The 15,377-nt window shown below is 37.2% G+C and overlaps 1 protein-coding gene across 3 annotated transcripts in view; it reads right to left on the bottom strand.

Moving 5' to 3' along the window:
- Nucleotides 1–15,377, bottom strand: part of GRID1 (glutamate ionotropic receptor delta type subunit 1) — a 558,941-nt gene that overhangs the window by 125,138 nt on the left and 418,426 nt on the right. For 2 of the 3 annotated variants that reach the window (XM_075423037.1, XM_075423035.1), the window contains exon 5: nt 10,599–10,652. The exons of the other annotated variant lie outside the window; for it this stretch is intronic. In XM_075423037.1, the coding sequence (XP_075279152.1) occupies nt 10,599–10,652 (54 nt within the window). The remainder of the gene's footprint in view (nt 1–10,598; nt 10,653–15,377) is intronic. 3 annotated transcript variants of the gene reach the window in all.

Genomic DNA, 15,377 nt, shown 5'->3' with positions numbered 1-15,377 from the left:
CAAATTGCAAAATGAGACAATTATGTTTCACATTACAATCTCTATTTTCCTAGAGGTAATGACAGAAAATTATAAATTTTAATGACATTAATAATTTAAAGAACCAAAAGAGATTTTCAGAAAGCGCATCCCTGAGAAAACTGGAGTATTAAACTGAATGGCAATGAGGACAAGGATGCTCATGGTGACAAGCTGTCGATTTATGTGGAATTTTTGCATTAGGATCGATACTGTTTGTTGGGTTATTCTAATTCCCCTCAATGCACTATGTACATCTATAAATGGACTCACGTTCACTTGTTGAAAATCCAGAAAACATCCTTTCATGAGCTGTTTTTTAAAACATTCTGACAGCTTACCCTGTAGATAGATTTATTCTGACCTTAACATTACACTGGCTCCTGTGCATCCCACAAGAACAGACACACACATATATATATATAAAAGTCAATCCTTTAAGGCAAGGGCACAATCCATTTTTCATAGCACAGAAAATGTTCTAATACAAGTCTGCATGACCACCTGTCCAACTCCGATCCTCATTGTCCTCCCACAAATCCAATGCTACCTCACTTCTCTTCTTTTAACCTGATGCTCCTAAAAATCTCTGTAGGGATGTATTTATAATTTAACTGAATTAGCTCTACTTCTAGATACAAGGACTCTGCACTGCATGTCCAGAAGTCTTTCTCAGACTGTAGCAAGTTCCAATGCAGTAAAAAATTCTCTGAATTAACAAAATATTATTCCATACTAAAAAGCAATTATCTCAAAAAAAAAAAAAAGAAAAGCACACAAAGTGACAGTTACCAAAAACTGGAAAAACAAAAAATCACCATTGATTTTAAGGTGGATTTCACTGATCAAACAACTCATCAAAGCTCATCTAACCTTCCTCCTAGCTGACTGTTTCTGTGCAATTCAACAGCATCAGAATTAGGTCAATTCTGAACCCTACAAATTTCATTGAGCAAGATGCAGGTACACATGCTGTACAATTTCATGTATACGTATACCTTTCAAGCATATATAAGCATATTACACATTTTTGTGAAAGTAAATAAATGATAAAAATTCTGCAATGTCAAAGGTAGCAGCCAAAAGGAGACAAGCAAGATTTCTCTGGGCAAGTAGCAAATACAGAGTACCTGGATCAAAACTGGAATCAATCGTAATTGTGAATTGTTCAGTTTTGCATTGAAATGTGTCATTTGCTAAATCTCAAGAAATTTTACACGGCGTACCTTGTATTTCTACTCAATTTTTAAAATTTTTTTAGTCTGTGCATTTGTGTATAATTTGAAAAGATCTTAGAATGCTTGCCCTGCTTGCATTTGTAAACTATCATTAAAAAGTCTGCTTTTTTTCAAGCAAAATTAAGGCATGGTGAAGTGTGAAACATTTCCTAACTTCTTATATGAGTAAACACAAGCATCATTACAGAGACTGATGCTTTAAAAAAAAAAATTCTTTTGGCACTTCCACATGTAGAGAAAGGCTGACCAGAATTCCAGTCTATCAGACTGTCCTGGTTCTACCATGGTAAAAATGAAGCCATAACAATTTGCACATTTAACTGTTGATCACCAAAATGCACATAACAATACATATAACAGTGTTCATCATGCATTATCTAACACCTTCCTACATGCTACCCTTGGGGAAAAAGTAGTTTGCTGAGATAGACTTTAACTGATAATTACTATTCTATTTTCTGCTCATTTTCCTCAACCTTTGAAAAATGTTTTATGGTAGTCAAGAAGCCATTTCATTCTCAAATCAAGATAATGAGTAACTATGGATATACTGGACATGTCTGGCGTCGTAAAGGGAAAGAAAACAATTATTGGCAGAAACAATGGAGCTGCAGGATAAAAATGGAACATAAGAAATACATCAAACCAGCAGAGAGATGATGGGACACTTTCTCACCCCTCCTATAGCAAACTGCCTCCTACAGACAATGAAACAGTGGTGAAGAGACCTATGAAAACAGCAGAAATAAGAAAATTGAGCTGAAGTCCAGAAAAGGATTAGCAGAAATGTGTTTTCAGTGAATGCTCTAAAAGGGAAAAGGAAAAAGCGTCAATAATCTTTTCCTGCACTTTCTGCTGACTGATCACCTAGATTGAGTTTGGGAAAGTTTTATTAACCAGCTGAAGACCTAGAAATTCATCTGCTGGCAGCACCACCAGCATCATTGGGAAAGTGTCCTCTGTCCAAAAAGGAATAATAAGGTCAACTGTTGTCTCGCATTCAAGTGATGTGGATAACATCATCTCAACATGGCTCAGAGATTCCCAAGTCGCTCAGCACTTTAACTTTCTGTCTAAGGCTTCTCACCACTGATCAAACTCTTACTATATTTCCAAATGTTTCAATTACTTGTCCTGCAGAAATTACAAGACCTTTTCTTGTTACTTCACTTCTCCCTTCTGCTTCTCCTCAACTACAAGGGCCTCTTCTGACAAGTGTCATCATAGCTGGGAGGAATTTAACCAAATACTTCACAGCTGCAATTGCTATAGTAGTTTCTCTGTGCTTACTGTCTCTAACTTTTCCAAACCAGGATCTTTTCTGTAGATTGAAAAGAGAAAAAATCCAAAAGCATCCTTTCCTGGATGTTAATTAGAGATTAGCTGCATTTTTCAATTAAAGCTCACAAGAATTTCAGCTGTCTTTTAACTACTGAATACTTTGTTTTCCTACGGATTTGGAATCTATAGTACTTTATTTCTATAGCTTCATACTGTTTATTTCAGATTACTTATTGAAAACAGATGTTCACCAATAACAAATTGATCCATGACTTTTTTTGTGTGTTTGTTTATGGTTTGTGCTCTTCGCCAGAAGTAAAATAAAAATATTGATAATTTTTTTAAAGTTCTAGTTATTAAGCTCAAGTTAGTACAAGAAGATTGGTGGGCTTACTACATCCTATCAATATAAAAACAGCTTTGATTTTGCACGAGCCTTTACGTAATATGTGGATAGTTAGGGCCTGGCGGTCGGAAGATGTCGTGCTGTACGGAAAGGTAGGCCCCCCCCTCCTCTCCTGATAACCAGTAGCGTTTAGCCCATGGTGTAAGCAGACGGAAGTGACGCTGTAAACCTAAGCTATATAATACTGTGCTACCCGTCAATAAATGCCATTTGCTGTCCACCACATTGGTGTCTGCGAGCTGATGGCCCGAGCGGCCTGGGGTTGGTCGCCGTGCCGTTCCTGAACCAGGTCACCACGCCAACAAAGGCAACAGTAATACAACTTACCTTTCTGCTATCCACCCTGTAGTGTTGCAGCATAGGCTGTTTGGATGACTTGTTTGTTTGTTCGTGTAACAGCACAAACTTTTCTTAGTGATAAAGAAATGAGCCCCTATTCAACCTCAGACTCAAGCTACTCTGCACAATATTAAACTACATGTTGAATCATGCAATACGCACGCACTGTGCAGTCCCTGCAAACACACACAAACATTAGAAACTGGGCTAGTGCATCTACCAGGATGATCAACAGTACGATTCCTCCCTCCTTGACGAAGCTTAGTTCTGGAATCTTCACAGTAGTTCATAGAAAAATGCAATGGGTGAATGCATGACACTTATTTTGCAAAATAACAACGTTTTGCTTTATTAGAAAGAGCTCCTCCCTTCTTTAAGTGCTGTGCCATGAGCAATACCCACTTGACCTATGAGGAGGATTTCCCCCCTGCCCAGTACATTCCTTTCCTACAGAGTATCTGATCATTTAGACAGTAAGGAACTAATGTAACGAAATTTCCGCCAGTTCTCTCCACTGTTCCCATGGTTCTAGTTTCAGAATTGTGAAGTGACTATTGTTTGAATTTCAGCATTTGTTATTCCACATGGTACAGAATGTGGTAATTCTAAGACCAAAAAAATCAGGATAATAAGAAGTTATTTTGTGCTAATAACAAATACCTCTTTGTGTCTGATCTGATGAGGATTAATCTGAATCAATGAGAATCAATTCAATGGAAAAGCAGCAAATGAAACTGTAGTCAAGTAGAAGCTCTAACTTGTAGTTTTCAGACTTATTGTTTACACCTTATAATTAAAGCTATTTTTAGAGCACTGAAAGTACCAGTAATTCATTACTAGGCATCTTTCTATCAAAACTACATACAATTGCAATATACTCCTCCATTTCAAATGACTGACATCAAGAAATATGATACTAGGTTCATTCCTGCCTATGTCAAATCACTGGGGCTACTCCATGGGTGGATTTGGCTGACAGAATCCAATCAAACACAGTTGTTTTAGCTTACTCCGTAGTAGACAGAGAAGGATAGAGTTCCATGCTGACTGGAAATCAAACATGAGTCACAGTTCCCATAAATTTCATGTTTATCAGCAAAAGTATTGAATAATTTATTCGATCAGATGTATATGCAGTGACTATTTGTATAAACTGTCACTGCCACACCCATAGTGAAAAAAGATAGTGGAAAGACCTAGAACAGCAGGTGCAGATCAGAAAATACTCAATGCTGTTCATAATATGGTTGTATTTATCTTTCCATACTGAGATCTGAAAATATTTAGCAGACTTACATAACATGAGTAGGATGCTGAAAAACAAAGAATAAATAACAACAGCAGAACCAGGTGTGAAGACAGAGAGATGATGAGATAGAAGAAAGTAACCAAGGAAGTTGCTCCTATTCATTATCATACTTAGACTATAAACCATTTCCCAATACTCAGTCTAATTTTTGCTGCAGAAGATTAAATTGTATTTCCTTTATCTTTCCAGAGTGAACATGTGATCCTATTCTTCTTCTAATTATATCTCTTCTACTGCTATACCATTGCTCCATCTTCTGAGTTTCATAGGAGACAAACCTAACTCTTTCAACCTTTCCTCATGGGTCCTATTTTACCGAGCGTTCATCATACTAGGTGCTCTTCTCTGGAGTTTCAAAATTGTTCTGCATTCTCTTGTTTTGTTTTAAAGTGTCTTGCCCAAAACCTGCAGTACTGTTCCAACAAGGCCAAGCTGATATCAAGGAGAGCAAAATAATCTTAGAAAGGATGTTTCCAGTAACATGCCTGAGAACTAGCTTTGCTTGTTTTGCACGACCATAACAGTACTGACTGATATTCTGTTTGTTATCCACCAGGATTCTAAGTTAGTCCTCCAAATGTTCACCAGCTACCTCATTTTGTAGTCACAGCCAAAGTACTTGGCCCTTCTCTATATTGACTCTCATCTGGTGGAGTGCCTCAGATTTATCTAAACAAACTGGAACTACTACAATATGTTTTTTCCCCGTCTGGTTACACTTAGTAGTCTTAATAAAGCTGGCATCAAATAAGTCAGTAAAAACATTAAAACTTCATTTTTCCATAAAGCAATCACCTTACACTTTCCTTTATCTTCTGCTATACCTAAACTTTTCTTATTGCTTTTTATGACCTCTAACATGAGCCATTTTGCATCTCAGCCTCATTTTATAATAATTTACTTTGTTAGACGTTTACACTCCTCCTTAGGCTTTTTTTCACCACTTTTTCCTTAGAATTCCTCTCTGATTTCAACATCTCTAAAGATAACCTCTTGAAATCATAACTGTACCTTATTATGCCTCCATCTTCACAGAACTCCACAGTTCTTTTCCCATCCTTTACTCATCATATTATCTTTCCAAAAACCCTACCAGTTCCCTGGACTTGTAAAGTTGGACAATCTTTTTATTGATGTCCGTTATGCCTGTTCTCCTTTTCTCGATTCTTCCTCTTCTTTGAACAGTGCATGCTACCATCTCATCACCACTTTCACACCAATTATCTTCTGACTTCCTTAGCCCATACTTCCTTAGCCGCAGTGAAATCTGAACTGATGGCTGGCTTAACATTTTAAACATGCAGGGATAACATTGTCAGTCACAGGAAACTGCGAAACCTTGTCCATGTCCCAACATTACTTTTTCAACTGCCAGGAAAATTAAAATCATAAAATCATAGAATCATTTGTGTTGGAAGGGACCTTAAAGACTATCTAGTTCTACGCCCCCTGTCGTTGGCCAGGACACCTTCCACTAGACCAGGCTGCTCCAAGCCCTGACCAACCTGACCTTGAACACTGCCAGGGAGGGGGCAGCCACAGCTTCTCTGGGCAACCTGTGCCAGTGCCTCACCACCCTGAGAGTGAAGAATTTCTTTCTTACATCTAACCTAAATCTACCCTCTTTCAGTCTTCCATTATTTCAATTTCTTGTCTTTAGAGTATTTCTGTCAAGAAATGCACTTTCAAAAAGAGTCTTCCTCAGTGTATTTTGTGTCCGTCACGCCTTTTGTGTATTTCCACGCACAATGCATTGTATCCTCACCTCTTCTTAGCTTCAGAGCAAGGTTTGGACATGCAACACTACGTTGTCCTCTCTTTATCCCTACTTGTCCTTCATGAAAAATTATCTTTATCTCAACTAGTAGCCTCATGCTTTGTCCTACCACATCTTACAACTTTCAATTAAACTTCTGAATAGTGCTGAAAGTTTGTTCAAAAAGAAATTAAAGGAAGGATAACGGTAAAACAACTCATTTGAGTTATCAGTCAAATTCAGTACCTATTCCACTTCCATGAGCAGTAGTTGATTGCTTTGTGTATTTTACTGATTTACATGTATAAATAATGAATGTTTAGAAACTTGGAATTGAACATATTGATATGAGGAAATAAAATACAGTGTTAAATTTTAAATTTTTTTTGGTCCAAATTCCAGTTTTGCAGAACAAGTTCTGTTATCTTTTCTCTCCCCTTAGACTGGAGAAAATTTCAAAACCATGAAATGTCCCATGAAAAGGGAGACATGGTTTCTAGCACTATTTATACCCTCAGACCTACTGCTGCTGCTAACAAAAAAGCAAACACAGACTCCTAGAGCATTGCTCCCAGTACAACCACATACAAATTCACTTTCAAGTATTGCTCTTGTGCCTCTCCCACAGACATATGCCCTGAGCAATGTGCAGCATTTTCCCTGAACAGGCATAAAAAGAGAAGGAGAGTATGAAAAATGTCAGAAGGAATGACAGATGCTTGATGTCAGGCACCAAAGAGAAAGAAATCTAAGTGAAAAACAAAAATAAGAAAGAAAAGCAGGAAAAAGACAGGAAATAAACAACAGAAAAGGGGTGCATCTACAGCTGTGCCAGCCATGCCATAAGAAGAAATAGCACACATCTATCAAAGCTGGTAGGTCACTTCATCAACACTTAGAGGCACAAACAGCAAAGGTCCAAGCAGAACACCAGGTAAGTTTCAACAGATCTTCTTCAGGGTCAGAATTGCTGGTCATTGGCAACTCCCAACACAGCCAACAGTAATAAAACGTTTTGGACTATTCAGGAGTCAGAGCTAAGCGTTGACTAGTCATTGTTCTGAAGTGCTGTTTGCTTTTGCAAGGATTTATACAGAAATTACAAATATTCTTGCTTTTAAAAAGCTACTTGATATGTTTAAGCCAGAATTCAGGTAGAATCGCTACCTAAATGAATGCAAGGAATTATTTAGTATTTCTACATGAATAAAAGCAAAGATGATAAAATATAAATCTGAAAAGGGAGTATGATTAGAAATAAATTTCTTTCTTTTTTCCTCAAATCTCCACTACTTTTGACAGTTCTACAAGTTTGAACCGTAAAATGTCTGAAATTAGAAAAGTAGGCATACTTACAAATAACTATATTTACAACAGTGAGGATTTTATGACTTTGCCTTCGAAGAGGACATATGAGGGCATGATATTGCCTGCAAAGACCCATCCCTGTGTATTCTTTTATCCTGAAAGACTTGCCATGTAATGTTTCAGCCTTCCAAGCCCATGCAATGAATCCAACTCCCATTTCACTAGCCTTTTTCTAAAGTTGATTGAGGCCTTTTGCACCACCAATGGCATCCAAACTGAACAGATACCTCAACACAGAGACTTGGGTTATTGGAAAATAGCAAATGGAGGTTCTTGACAGTACAGCTCTGCAATTTGAGACCAACTTTTATACTCCACATTTGTTCATTGCTGTGTAATAAGCTTACCAGCCATACAGTTTTAAGTTAGCTCATCACAAGCTTGGCGATGTTGCTTACCAAACAAGATTAAAGAGATAAAGTATGTTTAAACTCCAAAACTTCACTCCTATCCTGCCATATGGGATAGAAGCACTAGGAAAAAAAAAACCAAACCCAAATGTTTAATGGATTGTCAATACAGAGAGAGTAAAGTAGATCTAATTCAAGTAAGACAACAAAATCCCTTACTGAAATAATACCATGATATACAGTCATTCTTAATAGCAAGATAAGTCCAAGGTTCAAATCCTCTTTGGCTTGATGAGAGGTGGGAGACAGGGCACATTGTTAGAAGGTGTTCAAGATCAGTAGACCTTAGTATTCTGAACTGTACGAGGCCCTTAAATGGTTCCCTGATGTGAGAAAGGCCCAAAGAGCCTGTTTACAATCCAACACTCTCCATACAAGAAACCTCAATAGAAATAATTGTCACTGTGCTCTCTTCCTACTACTGCCCCTTCAGGTCAGTTAGCCCTGTACCTCTCCCTACTTGGAATGGGACCATGAGGTCACACAGACTGCATGGTGCACAGAAAAGAGTAGGATCCTCAGTCTGCCTGGGACAAAAAAAAAAAGGACTGGCTAAGTATTTGAAGTATTTGGTCCATTTACAGAATGGGCTACATCTGACTTACTACTTACGTGGATTACATCAAAAAGAGCTGGTTTGACTGTTGGGAATTAAAAGTTAATTCTGTTCTGCAAATCACAGCACCAATCACCATCCAGTCAAGGAATAACTTTTTTTCCATCAAGTACCCACGCAGTTCTCACTGATAGCAACTGGAAACATGTACGTTCAAAGCATAATCAATCTATCCTCTTGCTAGCACAGGGGTATGCACACTGCTAAGTAAGAAGCAAGCCCTAAGGAACCTCCATCTTTGTACAGATGCATCCATGTGGATGCTTAATGCATCTTCTTTTCACAGTATCTTTAAGTACATAAAGACCAACAACTTTCTGTTAAAAAAAAGGATAATCAAGACAGTTCCTCCTCTTTTTTCCTGCAGAGTTCTCCAAAGTCTCATGAATTTGAAAAATTTCTGTAATTGTCTGTTTGAATTTAATTGCATTTTGAGATATTTATAAGTATGAGCACTAATATTTTTCACTAAAAAGCTAGACTTTAGATTTACATTTTGCTAGCATAACTTCTCTGCCCAGTCTTTAGCTGTGAAAGAGAAAAAATTAAAGTTCCCAAAATAAAATCAGAATTGACGCCCTGTGTGATTTGTTTGTGTATGTGTCTGCATGCACATGTTTGTGTGAGTACTGAAGGTTTTTATTTGTGATGTTACAGATTCAGGCTTCATGAAGTGAGTTTTAACATCTGAAGAATAACAGCAGCAATAACAAATTCACAAACACTCCCTCTCTATAAATGTTTAGGGAAATATGCACTGTATTATCTTTATTGTGAATATAAACACTGACTCTCTGGGCATCTGGCTGATATTTTGTAGTGGGTCATTACTGCAGCTGACAAATCAGGAGGTGCTTAAATGTAACAAGGACTAGAAAGAATTTATAAAGCCTTTATAAACAGAGATTTCACTTGCTTCCCCTAACCCCTATTTAATTATGGAGCCTTTCTAATGCCATGCAATAGAATTTATAGTTACTACTAACAGTAGCTTATCCAAAATTATTAGCTAGGTGCAAAGAAAGTAATGAGAAATTAACAAAGGGACTGATTATTAAATTAGAGGCTATAAATTTATAATATAAAAATAAAACAGTGAACACGGTTCTTTCTAACTTAGATGTTTTACTATCTTTTAACGAATCATTATTAAAAACAGAAATGTGTAAAATAGTGCCATTTATCCTGAACAATCGGTGATTTATAAATTAATATATATAGCACAACATTTCAAGCTTTCCATTGCTTTTTAAATACGAGCCAGCACTGATTCCCATCAGGGCATCGTGGTACTAAGGCAAAATAAATAATCATAGTAGCAAAGACAGGATACCATTTGCTGCAGAGAAGAAATATTGTGTTTTAAATCTATGCTATCCTGGATCTTGCCCAAAACACCAACACAATTCTAGACTAGAGAAAACCCACCTATCAAGTAAATGCATATTTGAATAAGCTAAGCTTACAACCAGCCTCAGCCCTCTTTGCTCTCCTGGTATCTGAGTGCAGGCTTTCATAGCAGTGAACGGTGAGATTCTGGCAGATATAGATGCATGTATTTCTTTCGAGATGTTCTTTGCTTCCTAAATAGCTAATGAAGTTGGGTTGACATGAAGGTAAAAATAAAGTGTCCCAGCTGCTATGAGATATATTGGAAGCTTTATTTTTGACCTTTGATATTCACCCTATGCCAGTTCAGCTGAGACAGACAAGAAACCACACCACAAAGTTTGCATTTTGCACCATTCAAAAAGCAACAATGCTAAGAGTATGCTCAGTTTGGTGTGTCAAAACACATGAAACAAGACAGTGATGAGTGAATGTACCAAGCTATGTTGTCTCTTTTGACTTTCTTACCTCATTTACATAGACCCAGTGACTATCCTTTGATGCAAGGTTGGTTTCCACAGCCTACAAAAATAAAAAGAAATACAATAATAAAATAAATAAAACTTATGACATATATTTCAGAAAAAAACTTACAAAAAAGGTACTATAAAGCTGATTTTGATAGCTTTCATTGCCATTGGCATTGTTTCAGTACAGTTCTTTTCATCTCTTCCATTGCTGCTTCATGGAATGGTATCTTATCGGTGGTAGTCATATTTCTCCGACATCAGTATCTGAACCAAAGTACCCTGTACCATGAAGATACTCCCTAGATGTACCACAAAAGTATATTGGAACAGGGCGGTACATCTACATGATAATGGATCCTATGCTGAACGACTGCATACAGAACATGCAGTTCATGACATTTAACTTGTGTATGATATATCTAATACATCCTAGCAGGCTGGGTTACTTCTCAATATGCTTCCCAAAACACACTGCCTCTGCCTCATTACAACTCTGAGAGTTTAACTGTTAGCTAACCTATTTAATGAAAAATACCACTCTGAGACACTCAAGTGAAGTTCATATAAGTCATCCTCTCTTCAGATTTACGTAAGACCAAAGAAAATTTATGATTTGCATGGACACTTTTTCTGGCTTCCTGATGTGGCCTTGTATAATCACTACTTATTACAAAGAAACAGCCCATCTCATTGGACAGCATGTTTATCCATATACACACAACCCTCCTGGTTCACCAAGATGTCAAAATTGGGAAAGACTGCTAGCACAAACAGCACTGCTAGTACTGAGGACCTCCATGGAAGGATTTCACAATGTACATAGAAGCTTCTAACTGCTCCCTTTGTTTGACATAGATAAGCTCACTTCAAGATATTTTATAGTTTAATAAAGCAATATCAAGCATCGAGAGGTGTACACTACAGTGATAATGATATTGCTAATGTCCTGCTTAACGCATGGTTAAACAACTATTGTGGATTCATCTCACCTAATAAAACAGGACAGTCCCAGGGCACACATGTATCTCCGGAGGCAGTTCATTACACAAAGCTTTGAATGTCCCTGCCTCCAACCACTTCTTTCTTCTGTGCCAATATGCCCCCATTTCTTGAATATATATTCTTACCACTGTGTTATAAATGGCCCTATGAATCACTGAAATGAACCTTGTTAAAAAAATAAATATAGATGAAAAAAATCCTTCCAGTTGCTGGTTTTTAATCTGGATAATTTCCGTTCCCTGTTCGTTGTGAGTTGCCTCAAAAAAACTTGCACCGCTACAGAGAAACTCTGTAGACTGCGACACTGGGCTTAGCAGGAACATCATCAACCACCTTCCTCTCCAGAACACATTTGCATAATAAGTCTCTCGGATATTTAGCATTAGATGGGATGAATCACCTTCTCTCACGACACTGACTAGAGATGACTGGCTTAGAATAAACGCCCATGACTTATAAGGCTGCAATGAAGTGACAAGTTATCCATCCTTAATATAGGCAAAGGGAATGTTGTTATTTGATCCTAGCAAAAAAAAAAAAAAACATACCAAGAACTGGCTAGATAGCCAACACCAACACTTTACTCTTATACTGTTTAAAAAAAAAAAAAAAAAAAAAAACAAACCAAAAAACCCCCAAAAAAACCCTAAATAAACCAAGTATAAATTACTTGCCTAAGTAATTGCATTTTAAAACTTTACTCATTTGTGCAGCCTACACAAACCTAAGAGAAAATTGTAGGCAACCCTCATATCTCAATTTATTTCTCATGTCCACAAGGTGAAGTACTCCTTTAGGAGACAAAAAATCCAAAAGAGAAATCACAAAGAAATCTGTCATGGTTTTGGTTAAAACAGAACCAATTCCCTTTTAGTGAATTTTCATTTCAGCCAAGTTCTTCAGCTAGTTCTTCTAAGTAGCTACATTTTTCTGAAGTTGTCTGCACATTTTTCAGACAGTGTCTGCTCCAGAGCTGATAACACCTGATCTTTGTAGCTTTGCTGAGCTAATAGTAGGAATGGAATGCAGAAAAGGCCCATGCTTATAATTATTCCTACAGCAGCCAAGATCACCAATAGATCTTTTAGGTCCCGCAAGTGAGGAGTTGTAAAGGGTCGTACTTGCTGGGAGGGGCAGACAGGACAGGTGACCCGATATTGACCAACGTGGTATTCCATGCCATGCACATCCTACTCAGTTTAAAGCTGCGGGATCACGAGGGTCTCGCTCTCTTCATCCATGGCTGCCTTCTGAAGAGGACACTGCTCCTTGTCCTGCCAGCGATCCTGATCCAGATTCCGATCCATTCATTCCTAAGTCCAGTTCCCATCTACTCCAGTCCAGGAAACTCAATATTGGTTTTATACATTTTGCAGTATTTTCCCTTACTAGTAGTATTATTAGTAAAGCTGTTTTAATATCAAATTTGTAAGTCTCTCTCCCTTTTCCTCCTTTTTCCCTTCCCTGGTGGGGAGGGCGGGGGTTAACAGAGAGCATCTGCCACCTCATTTATTGCCGCCCTGCTCTAAACAAAGTGACAAAGTCAAAAGAGAAAAATCAGCACAGATAGGACACAGCACTTATCATCATCATCATCATAAACAGCATTATGGGAAATTAACTATCCCTGGTGTCAAAGAAGATGAGAACCACTAGAGACAACGCTTCTGACAAGATAATCCTCTCCTAAGCACGCAGTGAAAAGTTGTTTCCTTTGGTAATTATCTCCCTTGCGCTTCTTTTAAGCTGGCAGGAAAATTAAACTGACCACTTAATTGGGGAATCGCAGCTATTAGGAAAGCTAGTAGTAATGAAAGCGAGGGCTAAAACTGGTAAATTTTCTCCCTGTTCATACCTCTAACATATTCAGACAAACCCAAAATAGCCAGGTGCTGTAACATATAGGGGAAAGGCAAAATGCTGCCAACATTAGCAAAGGACAACTAAGTAATGCTCAGGTGCAGAGTTATGGCACTGGCTACATTTTGTGATTTCTCTGCAACAGTGAGCAATTCGTATGAATAAATGCAAAGTCTGTGGAGCCGCAAGAACCTGGGAATTTGAACTGAATTATTGTAACTCATTCTTTTGGGTTCACATATCCGGGCCAAAGTTTTTTTTAAAATGAGGTGCCTAAATTTAGGTTGCTAAGAGTTTATCTTTAGTCATCAGAGCACTAGACCGTTCAGCACCTCCTACAAAAGTCAATAGGTCTGCACTCTAAAAGCCTGAAATGTATTTAGAAACATAACCATAGGTAGGTAAGTTTAAATATCTATATATATCTTCTGTTTTGAGCTGCAGCACATAGCATGAAGCATTATTCTAAACCGAGACATACTGTGAGGAAGCAGAAACCTCTTGCGTTTTGTGCCTCAGATTTTGCACCATATTTACACACTTGCTGTCCTAAAGAATCTTAAAACAAACTATTGAAAGACACATCTCGGAGATTTCAACCTTCTGATAGCACTAGTGTCTTGGAGGTGTATTGCTGGAGGCTCAGGGAAGTTAAGCAGGGGGAAGAGCAAGGTCCTGGAGACCTGTGATATCATAACAAAATTTATTCTGAATTCTCGGAATAAGAAAGAAATTACATGTTTGTAACTTACAGAATTTCATTTTTTTCTTTAAAGAGGAAAAAGTATCAGCACTTAGGAAATTATGGTCCCCCATTTTTAATTAGTTTTTAATTACTCAAGCTGTTCAAGATCTTGCCACTTGTTTAAGCTTGTGCCTCCATCCCTTCAGAAAGAAAAAAAATTGTCTATGAAACATCCTGAAGGATCTATTACAGCTTATGTCATAAAGGCACCCTATATTAAAGAAAGTAGGCTAGGAATTTGTGTGATCACTGCGGCTGAGGAAAAGCTCTGCCATCAATTGGAGCAGGATACATGTGCTAAAATATCTTACCTTTTGTTTTTGTGGAAAAATTATTAATATAGGTGCAAAATATCCTGGTTCTTTATATACTCTATATGTACATAGGATCTAGTTGACACTTGGGAGTAATGTCTCACAACATTTCTATCAAATAGAAAATCTGCTTTTGAGATAAACTGTACACTGGAAAATAAAGAACATCCATTTTTCCTTTATTTTCTCTTAGACTAGCAAACAGCTTCTACAACTTTGGAAAAAAAGGGTTTTTTTTGAGACTGTATGCCCTTCCCTCCTCCCCAGCTACATTTCAACAGCCAAATGTTAACAGAACATAAACAACAGAATTATAATTCACTCAGTGGACCACTATTAATGACAACATATAAATGATATTATCAGAATCAGGCCAGACTGGGAAGAGAAGGGGAACAGTGAATGTGGAAAACTGTTTATAAAGCCTCAGTAGAGAGCATTTGCAATAGAAATAAAATAAGGAGAAAATGAAAATCAAAGTACAAGCATTAAGATTTCATATTTCATACCAACAATGATAAAAGGAAAGAATAAGATGCTTCATGAAAAATGATCTAACATATTTTCATGTAAATGGCTTTGTTTACTTTTAAATGTATAACTTAAAATAATTTACTACCAATAATGCATGACAACATTATTTTACTGGAATACAGTGGAGAACAAATATTTACATTATCTTTAGGAATAAGTAACTTGGTTCATTATTTTCTCTAATGGCAATTGAGGATTTAAAAGGAAAAGTTAGGTAAGTAAGCACTAAATGCTATTGTGCTCAGAAATAATGCAATTCTGCAGGAAAAAAATGAAAGAGAACAGAAACAATTCTTTCCTGACCATTTCAAATAAACTGAAA

The sequence above is a fragment of the Opisthocomus hoazin genome, chromosome 6 (genome assembly GCF_030867145.1).
Source record: "Opisthocomus hoazin isolate bOpiHoa1 chromosome 6, bOpiHoa1.hap1, whole genome shotgun sequence".
Lineage (NCBI taxonomy): Eukaryota > Metazoa > Chordata > Aves > Opisthocomiformes > Opisthocomidae > Opisthocomus > Opisthocomus hoazin.
The sequence above is the reverse complement of the archived record's forward strand: the minus strand, read 5'-3'. Positions and strand labels throughout refer to the sequence as shown.